General features: G+C 40.0%; 1 protein-coding gene across 2 annotated transcripts in view; it reads right to left on the reverse strand.

The window, feature by feature from the left end:
* The window catches only part of arhgap15 (Rho GTPase activating protein 15), a 736,069-nt gene that overhangs the window by 42,950 nt on the left and 673,988 nt on the right, over positions 1–19,131 (reverse strand). For both annotated transcript variants that reach the window (XM_060827830.1, XM_060827829.1), the window contains exon 14: positions 1,265–1,370. In XM_060827830.1, coding sequence (XP_060683813.1) covers positions 1,265–1,370 — 106 coding nt within the window. The remainder of the gene's footprint in view (positions 1–1,264; positions 1,371–19,131) is intronic.

A 19,131-nucleotide genomic window follows, 5' to 3' on the forward strand; every position in this document is an offset into this window, starting at 1 on the left:
ATTAGTTTCAGAGACAGAATTTCTAAAAGTTACGTTTGAGACTTTATCTACTCCAGACTTGATTACTCTCATTCTCAATGACTTCAGCCTCTGTCCATCATACAATGGAGCTCTGTCTGCATTCTATTCCATACTTGCTCACCCATCAACCCCATGATTTCCATAATTTTCTAAAGCTTTACTTTACAATCCTCACCTTTGCATTTAAATACAGCTATCACCTCACTCTTCCTTATCTCTTTAAGCCCTCATATCCTAAAACGAAATCATAAACTATCTGTTATGTTGGTTTATTGTTCATTTCCTCATCACTTGCATCATCAATTGTATTCAAGCATTCACCAAGTTTGTTCATGCTCTGAAATTCCTTTCCTCAGTCTCTCTGCCTGTCCACCTTGTTATCCTTCTTCTAGCATCTCCTTAATGCATCCATTTGACCATTCCTCCTAAAAACTATTTTTTTTTGCCCTGGTATTCATTTGTTCTTCCTATTCACCAACATATTGGAACAGTTGTTTTGTACTAACTGGGTTGTGTAAACTCAAGTTGTTATTTGTTGTCATCACTGTCGTTCAGTGACTATCACTAAGTACCTTTCCGTGCCAATTTGTAATTGATTACAATAATTGGAATGAAGACTTCCCCTCGTTACTCAGTATTAACTAATCATAACAATAACAGGGACATTTTCTATGTTCACTACTTAGTCATAGAGTCATACAGGACAGAAACAGAGACTTTGGTCCACTCAGTCCAAGCCAAACGTAATCCCAAACAAAAATTATCCCACTTGCCTGCTCCTGGCCCATATCATCTACTTTTCATCTACTTAACTAAATATCTTTTAAGTGTTGTAACTGTGCCCACATCCACCACTTCCTCATGAAGTTCATTCCATACATGAAACACATGCTGCGTTAAAAAAAATTCCCTCATGTCTTTTTAAAATTTCTCTCCTCTCACCTTAGAAATATGCTTCCTCATCTTGAAAACCCCCATCTGAGAGAAAAGGTACCTACCATTATCCCTATCTATACCCCTTATGGTTTTATAAACCTTTATAAGGTCACCTCTCAACCTTTGCTCAGGTGAAAAAAAGTGTGACTAGAATATTGGTGATATATAATGAGACAATGAAATCTTCTGTTGTTCAAAGAGACTCAAAATACATGAATTTTACAATTAATGTAATGTAATTTAAGTTTGTTGAAAGCATCTTGCATGTTAGGATACATAGATATGAAAGAAATATTTAATTGCTTACTTTTGTAAGTGTTTAACGAGAACTCTCAAGGTATCATGGTTAGGTTTAGGAAGCTTTTTCACCAATTCCTTCACACACTGAACACGTTGACTGTAATTGTGATATTCTGTTGGAGAAAAATGACCACAGTTAGATATTGGATGAATACTGTTATCTCTCTTCAGCTGGTCCCCTGCGACACATTTATTGCATTCTGAGACATATGCAGCAGTGACAGCTGAGTAAAGATACTACCGTAACAGAGAAACGGAATGCACTCCCAGTTCTTTTAACTAAACAATTGTTCACTTAATATCAGACATTCATGACAGTGATAGAAGGCATGCATGACCCAGATTACCATCTGAGTTTTCCACAGTTATGTTTCTGAATCTTTAAAATCAAAGCACTGAGTCTATTGTAACACTTCAATATAAAAGAAAAATCTAAAACACAGACTTTTGGAGAACATGGTCAACAGGAATCATTCATTTTAATTTGTTTATTGGATGCAAGATTTGATAAGACTTTAACCTGTTAGTCACAGTCTGAGTCTTAAAAAGAACCGTATGGGAGAAATGACTGCCAACTACATTACTGTACATAGACTTAACACATAAAAACTTGAGTGCCTCTGTCAATTATCTTAAAGAAGAGTTTAACTGCTTAGTACAGGTTGATACTAAGAATAACAAAATTGGGTCCCCATGTCCTAAGCATTTTTGTGGTGTGCCTGGCATTTCCTGGTACTATCTGGCGTAGTTACACAGTAAGACTATTCTAACACCTTTTCTGTTAGGAAACTTGTGTGTAACTGATTTTGAAAGATTTGTCTACATGTGTGTGAAATATTTCAGACCCATGCCTTTCCAGTTCCCCTCCCTGGTCTCGTTGTGTGCACCCTACCCCCATCCCAATGTATCCAAAGGGCTAAGGAACTAAAATTACCTTAAAGGAAATATCCCCTTTTGCAAAAATAAGAGGAACAAAGGAAAGAGACGATGAGAGTGAAACATCATAGTGAAGAGAAATAACAGCATATTAACTATTAACCACATAGCTCGTGCTGAATTCAATTTTATATTGCAATGTCGCAACATGGGCTGCGCAGGATATGTGGATAAAAAATACAGTCAGTACAGAAGCTGATATAAATTTAATTGTAATGTCAGCCTCATTATGATCAAAAGAAATTTAAGATTAGCATAAATCAGACAAACCAGAATAAGTACTAATTCTGATTCAGTTAGCAGATGGAAAAATATACGTCACACCCCACAAAACCCTTTTCCCCCAAATTCAAAGTATTGTGTTACAGGAGAATAAAAGCAATGCTGTTATCTCAGAAATTCTGCCATTTACATGGAGTATTACACATTACTGAAGCAATACTTGTAGGAATAAAAGAAAAGTTATCTTCATATTCTGACAGACTAGGAAGTGGTTATGTTCACTGGCTTTCAAAGCCCACAAATGTTGAGATGAACAACTCTCACTGAAGCAACTTGAAAAACCTTTTTCTCAGCAATGTAGTTAAGAAAGGAATTTGCAAGCTATCTTTCAGCTATGTCAAACAGAAAAGTCATTTTCTTCTTTACAGTGAAGCTTTTACCAAGAGTTCACAATGCTCATGTGTCCATATAATTGAGGTAGCAATAGTGCAAGAAGATGATGAAATGATAGCAGTAAACAGGACAATGCCAAACCAAAGGAGAAGACAAATGATGCAGAGGTACTCTTCTCCAGAGTATACAGGCTGCAGGGCTTTCTCGATAATATCTCAGTTGAGTTTATGGAAGTGATTATTCAATAGAAATGTTATCCATTCATTCTTGTGTACAGTAGGTGCAAGAAACATATTGATTTCTTTTTCATTTAGATGGGACCCATCCTTTTATCTCTCTTTGCTGTTTCCTCTCTTCCCCTTGCCAGTAGCCAAATATCCACCCTAGTCCAAAACTCCAATAGCTCCAATTACTCCACCAAACCTCCATTTTCCACCTTGAGTTCATTTGTTGTTTATATCCAATTCTATTGCTTCAGCTCATTCCAATTAAAACTTAACCTTCCAACTTCATTTCCAGCTGCCATGCCCTCAGGAATTGTAAATCATTTATTTTCATCAGGCCCATTCAAAACTAGTATCAGCACATCCTCCTCAAACAATCCTCGACCTGTCTGGTTGTCTGATGAGACTTCTCTCCCATCTCCAAACAAAGTTTTATCTCCAAAGTCCTTCAAATAAAAAAAATATCTATGATAGATAGAAGTGAATAATGGGCCATACCTCAGAAAATGGTACATTAAAGGTCTTCAGTACCTTTTCAACCCCTTAATTAGGATGTTCATTTTTAATTCACTCCTTTATTTCATTAAATTATTATTTTATTATCTTTCACATTTCAATCAGAGTGAAAAGAACCATATTACATGTATTCTCAGTAGCTGTTTAATGCTAACATTACTGGCAACTTAGTAGCTTCAATAGGAAGGGTTGTATATTACTCACTCCACTCTCACAAAACTAACGTAGAAATTTCAATACTAGCCTGGGATTTCTCTTAATTGGTTTCCAGCCGAATTGTCAGCCAACTTAATGCATTTATGCTAAAATTACTCTGGGAATCTGATGGAATGACCTTCAAGACCTTTCAAGTCACTTTTACATTTGACCCCTTCCTGATCTCGAGGCTTGGTGGGGATAAAACTGGTATTAATAACATTGGCAAAATTTAAAATTTCCAAGCTTGTGACCATCATAATGACCATCACAAACATACAAAACGCTGTCAATGTGTGAATGGATGGTGATGGCATAATGGTATTATTGCTGGAGTGTTAATCCAGAGACCCAGACCTGCTCCAGGGACCTGGGTTTGAATCCTGCCATGGCAGAGAATGGAATTTGAATCCAATAAAAATCTGGAATTGAGCATTTAATGATAACAATGAATTCATTGCTGATTGATGGAAAACACCCATCTGGATCACTAATATCCTTCAGGGAAGGAAGCTGCCATCCTAACCTCGTCTGGCCTACATGTGACTCCAGACCCACAACAATGTGGTTGACTCTTAACCACCCTGTGGGCAATTAGGAATGGGGCAATAAATTCTGTCTAGCCAGTGTTGCCCTCATCCCATACATGAATAAAAAAAATTTGGAACATTTAGTTGCTGAAAGCCTGTTTCTCTCTGCAAGCAGCAGTCGTATTTTGAGTGTAAATAACCAAGGATCCTCTCCTAACAGCTCCACCTGAGGTCAGCAGTCTATACATTGACAAGGAGGTTGTAGAGCTTAAATGTAGTCATGGAAAGTGATTTACCATTCGTCTCCCAGTAAGCCTAGTTGATCTCAGTTGTTTGTAAAGCAGTTACCTGTTATGTACAGGCATTCATCAAAATCATTTAACCACACAGGTCATTCACGGAAAAGGTACTTTATCTTGATAAGAGATCAGTATGAATTATGGTTTGCAGCTAGGTAGAAAATTCCACTTACTATATACCTTTCTTTGTTATAAATCACCCAGTCACATCATTTTGTTCTTTTGCACAAACCTGCTGAGGCTAGTTTTTTAGATAGCATTTTCATGCTTCCTGTAGAACTTCCAACTACTGCAGCTAATGGTAAGTACACAATTATTTCTAAAGATGTTACCTCAGCGGGTCACCACTGAATATTATGAAGTGTTAGTATTACCAAAAGTGAGCATTTTCAGCCTCCTTTTCAGAATGAGAAGAAAGAAGTTTTCACTGTTTAAAGCAACATAATTTCCTTCAAGCAGATTATTCTTTTTTTCAGTTTTTAACAGCATCTTTTGAAGTATAAGAAATGAATGAACAGTATACTACAGTATTCTAATTTCTTGAATTTCCAATCTTTGTTTTCTTTCCAGAGCAGTTAACTGGCAACTCTATTGGCTGCCTGACTGGCTGTGCTTTTCCAGCACCACATGTTTTGAATCTGATCTCCAGCATCTGCAGTCCTCACTTTCTCTTGGCAATTATATGTCAACATTAGTAGAAAGAAATAGTTACTTGAGCGATTGTAATGATGTTAACATTGGACTGAAATTGACAGGTTGGTTGGAATTGTAAGCTTTTTTATCATGAGTTTTTCAAAGAACAATTGTCCTGCTTACCTCTTTTTGTTTAATTGCTTCATGTGACACTGTTACAACTGAGAGATTAGCACATGATTTACACCAAGATGAATGACCCAGGGATAACCTATCAAAGGATGCAAAGGGTTTACCACTACTGATTCTGCGCTCTCCTTATCCTTCTAAGTGAGAGACTTTGGAACCTCCACTTCCAGTTCTGTATGGTTTGGATAAGGTACCTGAGCTGAGCATGCATTACCGAGTCAAACAGCATGGAAACAGACCCTTTGGTCCAATCTGATCCATGCCAACCAAGTTTCCCACACTAAACACAGCTCACTTGCCTGCGGTTGGCTCATATCCCTCTAAACGTTTTCTAAATATGCATGTTTCCAAATGTCTTTTAAATGTTGTATCAGTACTTGCATCTACCACTTTCTCTGGCAGTTCATTCCACATATGAATTACCCTCTGTGTGAAAATGTTGCCCGTTAAATTTTTCTCCTCTCATCTTAAAAATATGCCCCCAGTTTGAAATTGCTATTCACCTCCCAATGCCCCTCATGATTTTATAAAACTCTCCACTTCCTATGATCTCATGAAGAAGGCCCCAGCCTACCCAGCCTCTCCTTATAACTCAAACCCTCCATTCCTGACATCATTCAGGTAAATCTTTTCTGAACCATCTCCAATTTAATAATATCCTTCTTATAATGGGGTGATCAGAACCGCACACAGTACTCCAAACTACTGTACAACCTCATCACAACATCTCAACTTTTGTACTTAATAGTCTGAGCAATGACTGCAAGCATGCTAAATGCCTTTTTACCCATCATGTCTACCTGTGATGCAACTGTCAGAGAACTAGGGACCTGAACTCCTCAGTCTCTCTGTTCAACAACACTCCCCAAAGCCCTACTATTAATTGTATAAGTCCTGCCCTTCTTTGGTTTACAAAATGCAATTCCTTGCATTTATCCAAATTAAACTCCAACTGCCACTCCTCGGCCCATTGACCCAATTGATCAAGATACTTTTGTAATCTTAGATAACTTTATTCAGTGTTAATTATACCATCAATTTTGGTGTCACCAATTAACCTACTAACCATGCCTCCTAAATTCTCATCCAAATCATTGATATAAATGACTAATGCAAGTGGATCCAGCACCAATCCCTGCTAAACACAGCATGTCAAAGGCCTCCAGTCCAAAAAACAACCCTCCACCACCACCCTCTGTCTCCTACTTTCAAGCCAATTTTGTATCCAGTTGGCAAGCTTACCCAGATCCCATGTGATCTAACTTTACTAATTAGTCTAGTGTGCAGAACATTGTCAAAGGCTTTATTAAAGTCCATATAGACAATGCCTACCCCTGTGCTCTCATCAATCTTTTTGGTCACAACCTCAAAAATCTCAATCAAGTTTGTGAGACACAATTTCTCATATACAAAGCCATGTTGACTATCCCTATTCAATCTTTGCCTCTCTTTATGCTTGTATTCTTATCTCTTAGAATTTCCTCCAACAATTCACCCACCACTGATGTCAGACTCACCGGTTTATAGTTCCCAGATGTCTCCTTACAGCCTCTCTTAAATAAAGGCACAACATTAGCCACCCTTCAGTCCTCTGGCACCTATGATCCTATGAACTAATCCTGTTTAATCCAACAGTTCTGGTTTAAAGAGCTCACATTCTATTGCAGAAAGCTATACAAACATCAACGTTTTGAAATGTCACACTTTGTCACTTCATGAAAAATCTCTGCCATATTTTGATGAATTTCTTAATCAACCATTTGTCTCTAACTAACCTTAAAATGTGCCTACTTATAACCATTGCACCCTGTGACCTTAAATGGACAATCCAAGTTATATTTGGTTCCAACTCTGCTGAAGAATATTACATTATCTGTTTTATCATGGACTATTGTCTTCTTTTGAAACAAATGCTGAGACTTACTATGAGCAATGTTCATGGGATATCAGCTGTAAACTTTATAAATGGTCTTGTGGGTGTAACTGTATTGGGAAGTGGACTGATACCATCAATCCTTGAACACATTGACAGCCTTTTAGAAAGATTAATTTTTTGACCTCTTGTTAGACCAGAGCTGAACTAGAACCCAAATGGTCTGAAATATTAAGTCTCAGGCTTATAAAGTTATGTGTGTGATATCCAGTAGGCACTGAGGTCATATTTGTAAGAAATTTCATAATAATAGGCTTGCTATAGCAGTAACATGTTATTCAAAGTTTGGGAGAAGATTTGTAGCTCGGGTGCTCGTTGTTGTGGTTCTGTTCGCCGAGCTGGGAATTTGTGTTGCAGATGTTTCGTCCCCTGTCTAGATGACATCCTTAGTGCTTGGGAGCCTCCTGTGAAGCGCTTCTGTGATGTTTCCTCCAACATTTATAGTGATTTGTACCTGCCGTTTCCGGTTGTCAGTTCCAGCTGTCCTCTGCAGTGGTTGGTATATTGTGACTAACTAGCCACGAAACGACATGACCAGCTATCCTTAGTAGCCACAAACTCAGATGACAAGCAACATGAGTTTGACTGGGTCAACACTAATATTATAGGACAAGCCAAACAGAGAACAGCCAGGGAATTCCTAGAGGCATGGCACTCATCCACGGATTCAATCAATAAGCACATCGACCTGGACCCAATATGCCGGCCACTGCAGCGGACAGCTGGAACTGACAACCGGAAGTGGCAGGCACAAATCACTATAAATGCTGGAGGAAATGTCACAGAAGCGCTTCACAGGAGGCTCCCAAGCACTGAGGATGTCACCTAGACAGGGGATGAAACGTTGCAACACAAATTTTCAGCTCGGCGAACAGAACCATAACAAGTAACATATTATGTTACTGTGATTAAGATTCATAACAGGTATATTTTTAGACAATTTGGATTCTAATTTGGATGAGCTTTGAGTTGACTTTTTAGCTTTGAGTTCTGTGAAATTCTGACAGCCTCTTATCAATATATTCAGTGATTGACCACTATAATAAACAAAAAGAAAAATAAACCATATTGTCTATCAAGCCAGATTTCACTCTGGAATCTAACTTGTAGCTTTACAATCAGCTGGAACCATAACAGTACTATATTTGTTGTGTAGTAAAGAGCTTGTGTTATGTAAAGCCTTCCATAACCCAGGACATCCCAAAACACTTCACAGACAGTGAATTGTAGTCACTGTCAAATAACATAGGACACAGTAGCCAACTTACACAATAGGTTCTCACAAGCAGAATTGTAATAGTGGTGAGATCATATTCTCTTCACGGTGTTGGTGGAAGGATAAACATTGACTAGAATGCCAGACAGCACTCCTTTGCTCCACTTCAAAGTGAAAGTGTTGTGGAATCTTTTAGATTTACCTGAGAAAACAGATGTTGTCTTGACTTAACACATCTTCCAAAGACTGCAGCAATGTCAGTCAGAGTTATGTGCTTGGGTATATGAAGTGAAACTTAAACCTACAAACTTATGACTCTTGAGACTAGAATTCTACCACATGGATCAAGTCTAAAACTTTGCGTCATATCCAATTTACTATTATTTTTAGCAGAACTGACTCTTTATTTTTAACGTAGAATATTTAATTTTATCAGTTAAATGACCCAAGTGAATATAATTGCGCATGGGCAGAACGTAATGATCATGGGTAGCTCAGTGGTTAGCACTACTGCCTCACAGCGTCAAGGATCTGGCTTCGATTCCAGCCTCTGGCAACTGTCAACGTGGAGTTTGCACTTTCTTCCTGTGTCTCATGGGTTTCCTCCGGGTGCTCCGGTTTCCTCCCACAGTCCAAAGATGTGCGGGTCAGGTGAATTGGCCATGCTAAATTGCCCATAGTGATAGATGCATTAGAAGGGAGTAGGTGAATGGGTCAGTGTGAACGTATTGGGCCAAAGGGCCTGTTTCCGCACTGTCGGTAAGCTAATCTAATCATGTACTCACAATTAAGAATTTGTATTTGACAGTCCTGTCAAGAAGGCAACAAAGGAGCTTGTGATGCAGTGGTTAGCATTTCTCTATCTGAGCCAGAAGCTTTGGGTTCAAGTCCTATCCTAGAACTTGATGGCATGGAGAAGGTGCATTCATAATGTGGCCAAACAAGTTGACTCTCAACCTACGAATGATTCCAACAGATATCAATGGCAGACAGTATGAGTGGGAGAGATTTCTGGACAGCTAAAGAATGTTGAAAAGTCTACCATAAACACCTATAGTTCAGACTATAACGTGGCAAACAACATGTTGCCGTAATACTTCAGATTGTCTTTATGGCTCAAACAACTGCGATACTTTCATCCATGGTGCTGAACTAAAAATTTCACAATGAAAAGATGCTGGCAAAATTCAGCAGATCTAGCAACATAGGTGGGAAGAAAGCAGAGTTCATGTATCAAGTCCGGTGACTCTTCATCAGAACTATCAGCAGCATGGAAAAAGTGATATTTATGTTCAAGACAAGGTTGGGGGAGGGGTGAGAAAGGGGACAGCTAAGTGGATAGGTGGAGCCAGAACCCAGAGAGAAAGATATGAAAAGGGTCGGTAAACAAGGAGATTAAGGTTTTCAGGCCAGGACAGAAGAAAAGCTGAATACATGATAATGAGAGCTAAGGAGAGAATGGATGAGCTGCATCAAAAGCAACCCATATAATCTGATAATAGGCCTAGGAGTAGGTGAGAACCGATGTCTATGCTAAAAGTAACCTATGCCATAACAGGACTGGGTGTGGAGTGGTTGAAAAACATGAAAGACAGAATTAGGCTCCAAAGTCATTGAACTCGACATTGACTCTTTGTGGTTACAGGGTCCCCAAGTGGAAAATTAAGTGTTGTTCTTTGAGTTTATGATGAGGCTTGCTGGAGCACTGCAGCAATTCTGTGACAGGAATGTTGGCATGGGAACCCGGTAGTGTGTGCTACTGGTCGCTTGGGGTCATTTTTGTGGGCAGAATGCAGGGGTTCTGCAAAGCAGTCTCACAGTCTGCAAGCAGCTTAGATTGATTGAAGTACAGATAAATCACTGCTTCACCAGGAAGGTAGTCTGGGACCTTGGATAGTGAGAAGGGAGCAGATAAACGGGTTGCTATTCTACCTTCTGTGATTGCATGGGAAAGTGGCGTGGGAGTGTGAGGAGGTGTTTGGAATGGAGGAGGAGTGTACTAGAGTGTTCCGGAGGGAACAGTCTCTGCAGAATTCTGACGAGAGAGTAAGGAAATGTATGTCTGGTTGTGGCATCCTACTGGAGGTAACAAAAATGGTGGCTTACAATCCTTTGGATGCAGAGCCTGATGGAATGGAAAATGAGGATTGTGGTGAGATGGAAGGGAAGGGGCGAGGGCAAATTATGGAAGATGGGTCAAACATGGCTAAGGGCTCTGTCAACTCAGTTGAGGAAAAAGATGGACATTTCTGAGTCCCTGCAGAAGATGGCATCATACAGTGGCAGAAATTCATCTTGTGCTGTAACAGAAAACATGCAGTATTCGATTGGCTGCATGTTGCATGTAGCACCCAATACTTGGTTCTAATATAGTCAAGAGAAGCAAATATCAGGTGATAGGTGTAAGGGCAAACCTGTCTGATATTTTTCAGTTTGAACCAAATCAATACATATTTCAATGCTTTATCCTTTTCATCGGACCTGGGTTTAAATCCCTTTACTGCAGTCTCATGACTTAATTACTACTTTTAGTTTCTCACTTGCCAGTCAATCAGTTCACAATGAGTGCATGCCATCTTTGTCCACATGTCGTGGAAATAATTATATTGGGAATTAGAAAAGTACGCATTGACATCTTGATGTCTGAAGTACATGCTCTCAATACACAATAAAAAAAACACAAACTGAGATGCCAACATCTAAACAAATGAGGAGAAAGATATTGGTTAGAACACAGACAGGAAGTCGGAGGGATAGACACATGGAATTAGAAATTACAAAACTCAGATAAGACTCAGATCAGCTGCTTTTGATTAAAAAAAATTGTGAAATGCATTATCATGTTGAAACACTACAAAGTACCTTACAAAATTATTTGTGAGCTATTGCAATGGTTATATTGGCAGACACAGGGTCATTAACTGCTTACAACATCTAACAAACAACAGTGAGATAAATGATCAGTTATTTACGTTTTATTTTGGTGGTATATGTTTATGGAGCAATGTTAGTGAACACCAAAGGACAGCTCCCTGATCATCTTTAAATGTGGCTTCCATCACCACAACATCTCCTCTCTCTCCACTGATTGAGCTCATCTGCTACTAAAATCCTCATCGTTCATATTATAACCATTAAGCATAACTTCTCCAATGCTCTACTGGCTGGGCATTCGCATGCACTTCAAAAACCTGAGCTCAATTAAAATTCTGCCACCTGTATCTCTACTTCCAAAATTTCCCAAGTATATCCTGTACATAAAAAGCATGACAAATCCAACCTGGCCAATTACCGCCCCATCAGTCCACTCCTGATCATCAATAAAGTGATGGAAGGTGTCATCAACAGTGCTATCAAGCAGCATCTGCTTAGGAATGATCTACTCAGTGATGTCCAGTCTGGGTTCCACCAGGACCACTCAGCTCCTAACCTCATCACAGTCTTGGCACAAATATAGACAAAACAGCTGAAACTCGGAGGTGGGGTGAGAATGATAACCCTTGACATCAAGGCTGCATTCGACTAAGCCTGGGATCCAGAAACCCTGGCAAAACTGGAATCAATGGGAATCCAGGGGAAGACTCTCTGGTGGTTAGAGTCATACCTGACATACAGGACAATGTTTGTGACTATAGGAGATCAGTCATCTCAGCTTCAGGACATCTCTGCAGGAGTTCCTCAGGATAAGGTCTTAGGCCTGACCTTCTTCAGCTGCTTCATCAATGATCTTCCCTCCACCGTAAGGTCAGAAGTAGAAATATTCACTGATGATTGTACAATGTTCAGCAATCTTTGTGACTCCTCAGATACTGAAGCAGTCCATGTCCAAACGCAACAAGATCTGGACAATATCCAGGCATGGGCAGACAAGTGGCAAGTAACATTCGCGTTACACTAATATTAATAAGAAACAATTTAACCATCATCCCTTTACATTCAATAGTGTTACCATCACTGAATCCCTCACTATCAACATCCTGGGAGTTATCACCGACCAGAAACTCAACTGACTCAGCACACATACACAGTGGCTATAACAGCAGGTCAGAGGCTAGGAATACTGCAGCAAATAACATACCTCCTGACACCCTGAAGCCTGTTCACCATTTATTATGCACAAGTCAGGAGTAGTGCTGGAATGCTCCCCACTTACCTGGGAGCCCCATTAACACTCAGGAAGCTTCAACCATTCAGGACAAAGCAGCCTGCATCGTGACTGGCACTACATCGAGAGGAATCCATTTCCTCCACCACCAATGCTCAATAGCAGCAGCGTGTACTATCTACTAGATGCAGTGCAGAACTTCACCAAAGGTCCTCACACTGGATATTCCAAACCCATTGCGACTTCCATCTAGAAGGACAAGGGCAGCAGATATATGAGAACACTACCACCTTTGAGTTCCTCTCCAAGCCACTCAGCTTCCTGACTTGGAAATATGTCGCTGTTACATCACTGTTGCTTGGTCAAAATCCTGGAATTCTCTCCCTTGGTCAACCCACAGAAGGTGGACTGCAGCGCTTCAGGGAGGCAGCTCACTATCACCTTCTCAAGGGCAACTGGGAATGGGCAATAAATGTTAGCCAGCAAGTGATGCCCACATTTCACAAATGAATACTTTTTTAAAAAATGTCAATAACTTTATATACTTGTTACCTTTGTTCTCCCTGACCCACTTTTAGCCAACTGTACATCTAGTATTTTCACTGCTCCAGCATTGACAGCCTAAGCCCTAAGCTCTGAACTTCCCTCTATAAGCATTGCTAATTCTTTTGCCTCCTTTAAGACCTTGCATGAACTGTACCTGCTGAATTGAGTTTCTGATCACCTGAACTAATAATTGCTCATTCAACATGACTAACTTTGTTTGATAATGCACCTTCAAAAAATTTACTATTCCAAGGGTTATGAAATGCAAATTTTTAGTAGTACTTCCACAACGCCTACAAGGGTAGCCTTTCCCAGCCTATTCCTGAAGAATGGGCAGCCATTGAATAAATTGAGGAAAGGTCTTGTTTGTTGGGTCTCTATCCCACTATATTAATCTGAGATGCGCCTGAAACAGGCAGAGCCTGTGGATCCAAAGAAAGGGAATTCATGGAATGCTTACAGGATAGCTATTTGGAACAGCTTGTCATAGAGCCCACAAGGGAGCAGGCTATTCTAGACCTAGTGCTATGTAATGAACCAGACTTTATAAAAAATCTTAAAGTAAGGGAACCCTTAGGAAGCAGTGATCTTAATGTGGTAGAGTTCAGTCTGCCGTTTGAAAGAGAGAAGGCAAAATAGGACCTAATGGTGTTACAGTTAAATAAAGGTAATTATAAGGGCATGAGAGAGGAACTGACGAAAATAGACTGGAAGCAGAGCCTAGCGGGGAAGACAGTAGAGCAAAAATGGCAGGAGTTGGTGGGTATAATTGAGGATACTGTACAGAGGTTCATTCCCAAGAAAAGAAAGATGATCCAGGGTGGGATTAGACAGCCATGGCTGACAAAGGAAGTCAGGAAATCTATTAAAGAAAAAGAGAGATCCTATAAAGTGGCCAAGAGCAGTGGGAAATCAGAAGATTGGGACGGCTACAAAAACAAACAGAGGATAACAAAGAGAGAAATAAGGAAGGAGAGGATCAAATATGAAGGTAGGCTCACCAGTAATATTAGCAATGATAGTAAAAGTTTCTTCCAATACATAAGAAACAAACGACAGGCAAAAGTAGACATTGCTGAAAATGTGTTGCTGGAAAAGCACAGCAGGTCAGGCAGCATCCAAGGAACAGGAAATTCGACGTTTCGGGCATAAGCCCTTCTTCAGAAAAGTAGACATTGGGCCACTTCAAACTGATTCTGGAAGCCTAGTGATGGAGATAAGGAAATAGCAGGAGAACTTAACAAGTACTTTGCGTCAGTCTTCACAGTGGAAGATAAGAGTAATATCCCAACAATTAAAGGGAGTCAGGGGGCTGAGTTGAGTATGGTTGCTATTACAAAAGAGAAAGTGCTAGAAAAGCTAAAAGGTCTTAAAATTGATAATTATACTGGCCCCAATGGGCTACGTCCTAGAGTTCTGAGGGAGGTATCTGAGGAAATAGCGGAAGCATTGGTTGAGATCTTTCAAAAGTCACTGGAGTCAGGGAAAGACCTGGATGATTGGAAGATCACTGTTGTAACCCCCTTGTTTAAGAAAGGATCAAGACAAAAGATGGAAAAGACAGGCAGGTAGTACTGAGGAAGTGGGGAGGCTGCAGAAGGATCTAGACAGTTTGGGAGAGTGGTCCAGGAAATGGCTGATGGAATTCAATGTGAGCAATGCGAGGTCTTGCACTTTAGAAAAAAGAATACAAGCATGGACTACTTTCTAAATGGTGAGAAAAATTGTAAAGCCAAAGTACAAAGGGATCTGGGAGTGCTAGTTGGGATTCTCTAAAGGTAAACATGCAGGTTGAGTCCGTGATTAAGAAAGCAAATGCAATGTTGTCATTTATCTCAAGAGGGTTGGAATATAAAAGCACCGTTATGCTACTGAGACTTTATAAAGCTCTGATTAGGCCCCATTTGGAGTATTGTGTCCAGTTTTGGTCCCCACACCTCAGGAATGACACTGGAAAGTGTCCAGCGGAGATTCACACAGATGATCTCTGGAATGGTAGGTCTAACATATGAGGAACGGCTGAGGATCCTGGGATTGTATTCATTGGAGTTTAGAAGATTAAGGGAAGATCTAATAGAAACTTACGAGACAATACATGGTTTGGAAAGGGTGGACGCTAGGAAATTGTTTCCGTTAGGCGAGGAGACTAGGACCCGTGGACACAGCCTTAGAATTAGAGGGGGTCAATTCAGAACAGAAATGCGGAGACATTTCTTCAGCCAGAGAGTGGTGGGCCTGTGGAATTCATTGCCACAGAGTGCAGTGGAGGCCGGGACGCTAAATGTCTTCAAGGCAGAGATTGATAAATTCTTGATGTCACAAGGAATTATGGGCTACAGGGAGAATGCGGGTAAGTGGAGTTGAAATGCCCATCAGCCATGATCGAATGGTGGAGTGGACTCGATGGGCCAAATGGCCTTACTTCCACTCCTATGTCATATGGTCTTATAGCCCCAACATAGCTATTTGAAGTCACATGACCTGCGGGGGTGCTCATTAATTGCTGGTATGATTTCTGGACTTCTGCCAATGAAATAATTGCTAGGCTCATAGGGCAGCCAGAATACGTAAAGTCAAGTCAGATTTTTTTGTGACGGGACTGGTCTAATTAAGATTAGATCCATAACTCATCACTAGAAGTTGACATATAAGCTAAAACATAAGAAACTATGAGATCAGGATACAAACGCTGCCACTTTAGTATCATAAGCAAGGCTTATAGTGGCAGAAGGTCACCTTATAGGACAGTACTGAATCCATTGCCTGTTATATTTCTGTTTCATTGTAGTCAAGTCTTTTATATTTGTTCCACCACTGTCACAGTTGACTACTGTTCAAGAGAGACATTCTGAGATTTTGGTAAGCATTACATAAATACAGGTCTTTATTTCTTCTTTCCAACATTGTAATGAGTGTTAGGTAGGCCACATTGAAGGAGAATTTCATTTTTTATATTATTTTTGGCTGTTGATAAGGGTGAATTGTTTGCCCATGTTTCATTAGTTGATCACCAGTGATCAGTTACATATGCTCCATCAAGGAATTACCAGAGATTGGGAACAGTATCTCTCAATAGACAGAATTCAGCACAAACTACATCACTAGACTGAACACCTATTTCATTATTGGATTGTTAACTTACATCATTGCACATTCTGAGATTGAACACAGGCTTTACCATAAGAATTCCACCAACAAAACAAAGTGCTGGGGAACAAATATATTCAGTACTAGCACAGTGTCAGAGATTAGAGCTCTGATTTTAACTCAGGATGAGCACCAAACTTTAAAAATGCTCCAGTTCACTGTGACCTACAGTATCATACTTAATGGAATCTATTTAACAGTCCAAGCCTGACACTCATCTTGATGTCAGTGACACTGGGCTAACAGCTTGGAGTGAGGTGAGCACAGCAGGAGTTTCAGCCCTAGTCTGAATTGGGAATAGTAAATGAGCAAGGGAAGGACAAACTAGAAATCCAAGGAATATCCTTTATAATTAAGTTACACTGTTGGCCTCCTGCAGCTCAGCAGCTCAATGGCAGTGGGTTTCCCAGTGAGACCGTAAGATACAGGAGCAGAATTAGGCCATTCAGCCCATCAAGTCTCCCTGTTTTTCAATCATGGCTGGTATGTTTCTCAACACCATCTCTCTTCTTTCTCACTGTAACCCTTGATTCCCTGATCAGTCAAGAACCTACCTAGCTCTGTCCTAAAGACATTCAATGACTTGGTCTCCACAGATTAACCATCCTCTGGCTGATGAAATTCCTCATCTCAATTCTAAAGTGTTGACCTTTCACCCTAAGACTGTCGAGTAAAAAATGAGGTCTGCAGATGCTGGAGATCACAGCTGAAAATGTGTTGCTGGTTAAAGCACAGCAGGTTAGGCAGCATCTCAGGAATAGGGAATTCGACGTTTCGAGCATAGGGCTTATGCTCGAAACGTCGAATTCCCTATTCCTGAGATGCTGCCTAACCTGCTGTGCTTTAACCAGCAACACATTTTCAACCCTAAGACTGTGTCCTGGGAACATAGTCTCTCCTATGAGTGGAAACATCTACTCCACATTCATCTATTGAGGCCTCTCAGTATTCTGTAAGTTTCAATCAGAACTCCCTTCATCCTTCTAAATTCCATTGAGTGCTTTAGATTTTTGAAGCCTCTCCCCATTTAAATAATAGTCTGCAGTTCTATTCTTTCTACCAAAGTGCATAACCTTACACTTTCCCACATTGTATTCCATCTGCCACTTCTTTGCCTATTCTCCAAGCCTGTGCAAGTCCTTCTGCAGCCTCCCAGTTTTCTTAACACTTCCTGCTCCTTCTCCTATCTCTTTGTCTTCTACAAACTTAGCATCAATGTCCTCTGTTTCTTTGTCCAAATCGTTAAGTTATGACATGAATAGTTGTGGTCCCACTGATCTCTGTGGAACTCTGCTAGTCACAGACTGACATCGGTGAAAAAGGCCCCTTTATCGCTACTGTCTGCCTTTTTCCAGTCAAAAATCACACAACAGTAGGTTAGAGTCCAACAGGTTTAATTGAAAGCACACTAGCTTTCAGAGTGTCGCTCCATTATCAGGTGATTGTCACCCCCTGATGAAGGAGCAGTGCTCTGAAGGTAGTGTGTTTCCAATTAAACCTGTTGAATTATAACCTGGAGTTGTGTGATTTTTAGCTTTGTACACTCCAGTCCAACACCGGCATCTCCAAATCATGACAACTTTTTTTCCAGTCAGCCAGTCCTTTATCCATGCCAGTACCTTGCCCTAAAAACCCTGGTCTTTTATATTATTTAGCAGTGTCCCGTGCGGCATTCTGGAAATCCAAATAGATCCCATCCACTGGATCGTCTTTGTCTAAGTTGCTCATTACCTCCTCAAAGAATTCTAACAGATTTGTCAAGTATGACCTTCTAGTTCAGCTTGGAAGCAGGCACTAATCATACTGGTTAGTGACACATACATGTTACTGATTAAAAACTGGTTGGGTTTGGGGACTAATAACCATATTAAACTACCATTTTCTTTTACTTTTAGTGAGACATCTGCTTGGAGTGGGGTTGAGGGGAGGTGGTGAGTGTGCATGTGGGTAAAAGGGTCAAGTGGTGAGGACCTCACAGGCTGCCTAAATCATGCCAGTTAAAAAGCATAGGCAGTTTCAGTGAGTGCCACACAGCCAATATTTCAACACTGCTTGTGCTCCATTCCAAGTGGACATGGGGATTTCAAACTAAGACATATATCCTGCAACATCAGAATATTCAGGAGAATCTCAATTTTAAAAATAGTAAAAATCAGATCAGACTGCCAAGCATCAGACTTCCTGAGTATTTTATAACAATACAGACAACTCCTGATTGAATAGATTTAAAGTGATTTTCTTTTCTTCAAAGAAAAGCAATGTAAAATGATGGCTTCACTTATGACTTTGAAAGTTAACAACATACAACATCCTTTGTGAAGACAATATCCTCCAGGACGTATGTGAGAAACATCAGTACAAATGCACGGAAGTCCATTATAGCCTTTCTTTGGCCTTTTTTAAAAAAGGTGAACTTATCTAATTTGAATCAAATACAGATATGATTAAGCAGTTCAGGTTATTTTCGATTACAAATTCAGGTCAGTGCTTATCTACTGGAAATTTTTTATTTTAATTTTTCTGATCAGTTATACCTGTTTGGAGTATGATGTGAGCGTAACTGAAACAGGAAAAGCAGTAGAAACATGCAATGTTAGATAGTGGTTTATTTAAAACATTCCATGTATTTCCAGTGAAGTATTTGATAAGTACAGGCAAGAACTACAAGTGATATTCTGCTATTAGGTGTAGATGCAATTTCCTAACATACATTTATTCCTGACATGATTCATCTATATTTCAATATAAAATGGAGTCCCGGGTTCACTCAGACTGAGCTATGTAAGGAGG

This window comes from Hemiscyllium ocellatum, chromosome 7, assembly GCF_020745735.1.
Source record: "Hemiscyllium ocellatum isolate sHemOce1 chromosome 7, sHemOce1.pat.X.cur, whole genome shotgun sequence".
Classification (NCBI taxonomy): domain Eukaryota; kingdom Metazoa; phylum Chordata; class Chondrichthyes; order Orectolobiformes; family Hemiscylliidae; genus Hemiscyllium; species Hemiscyllium ocellatum.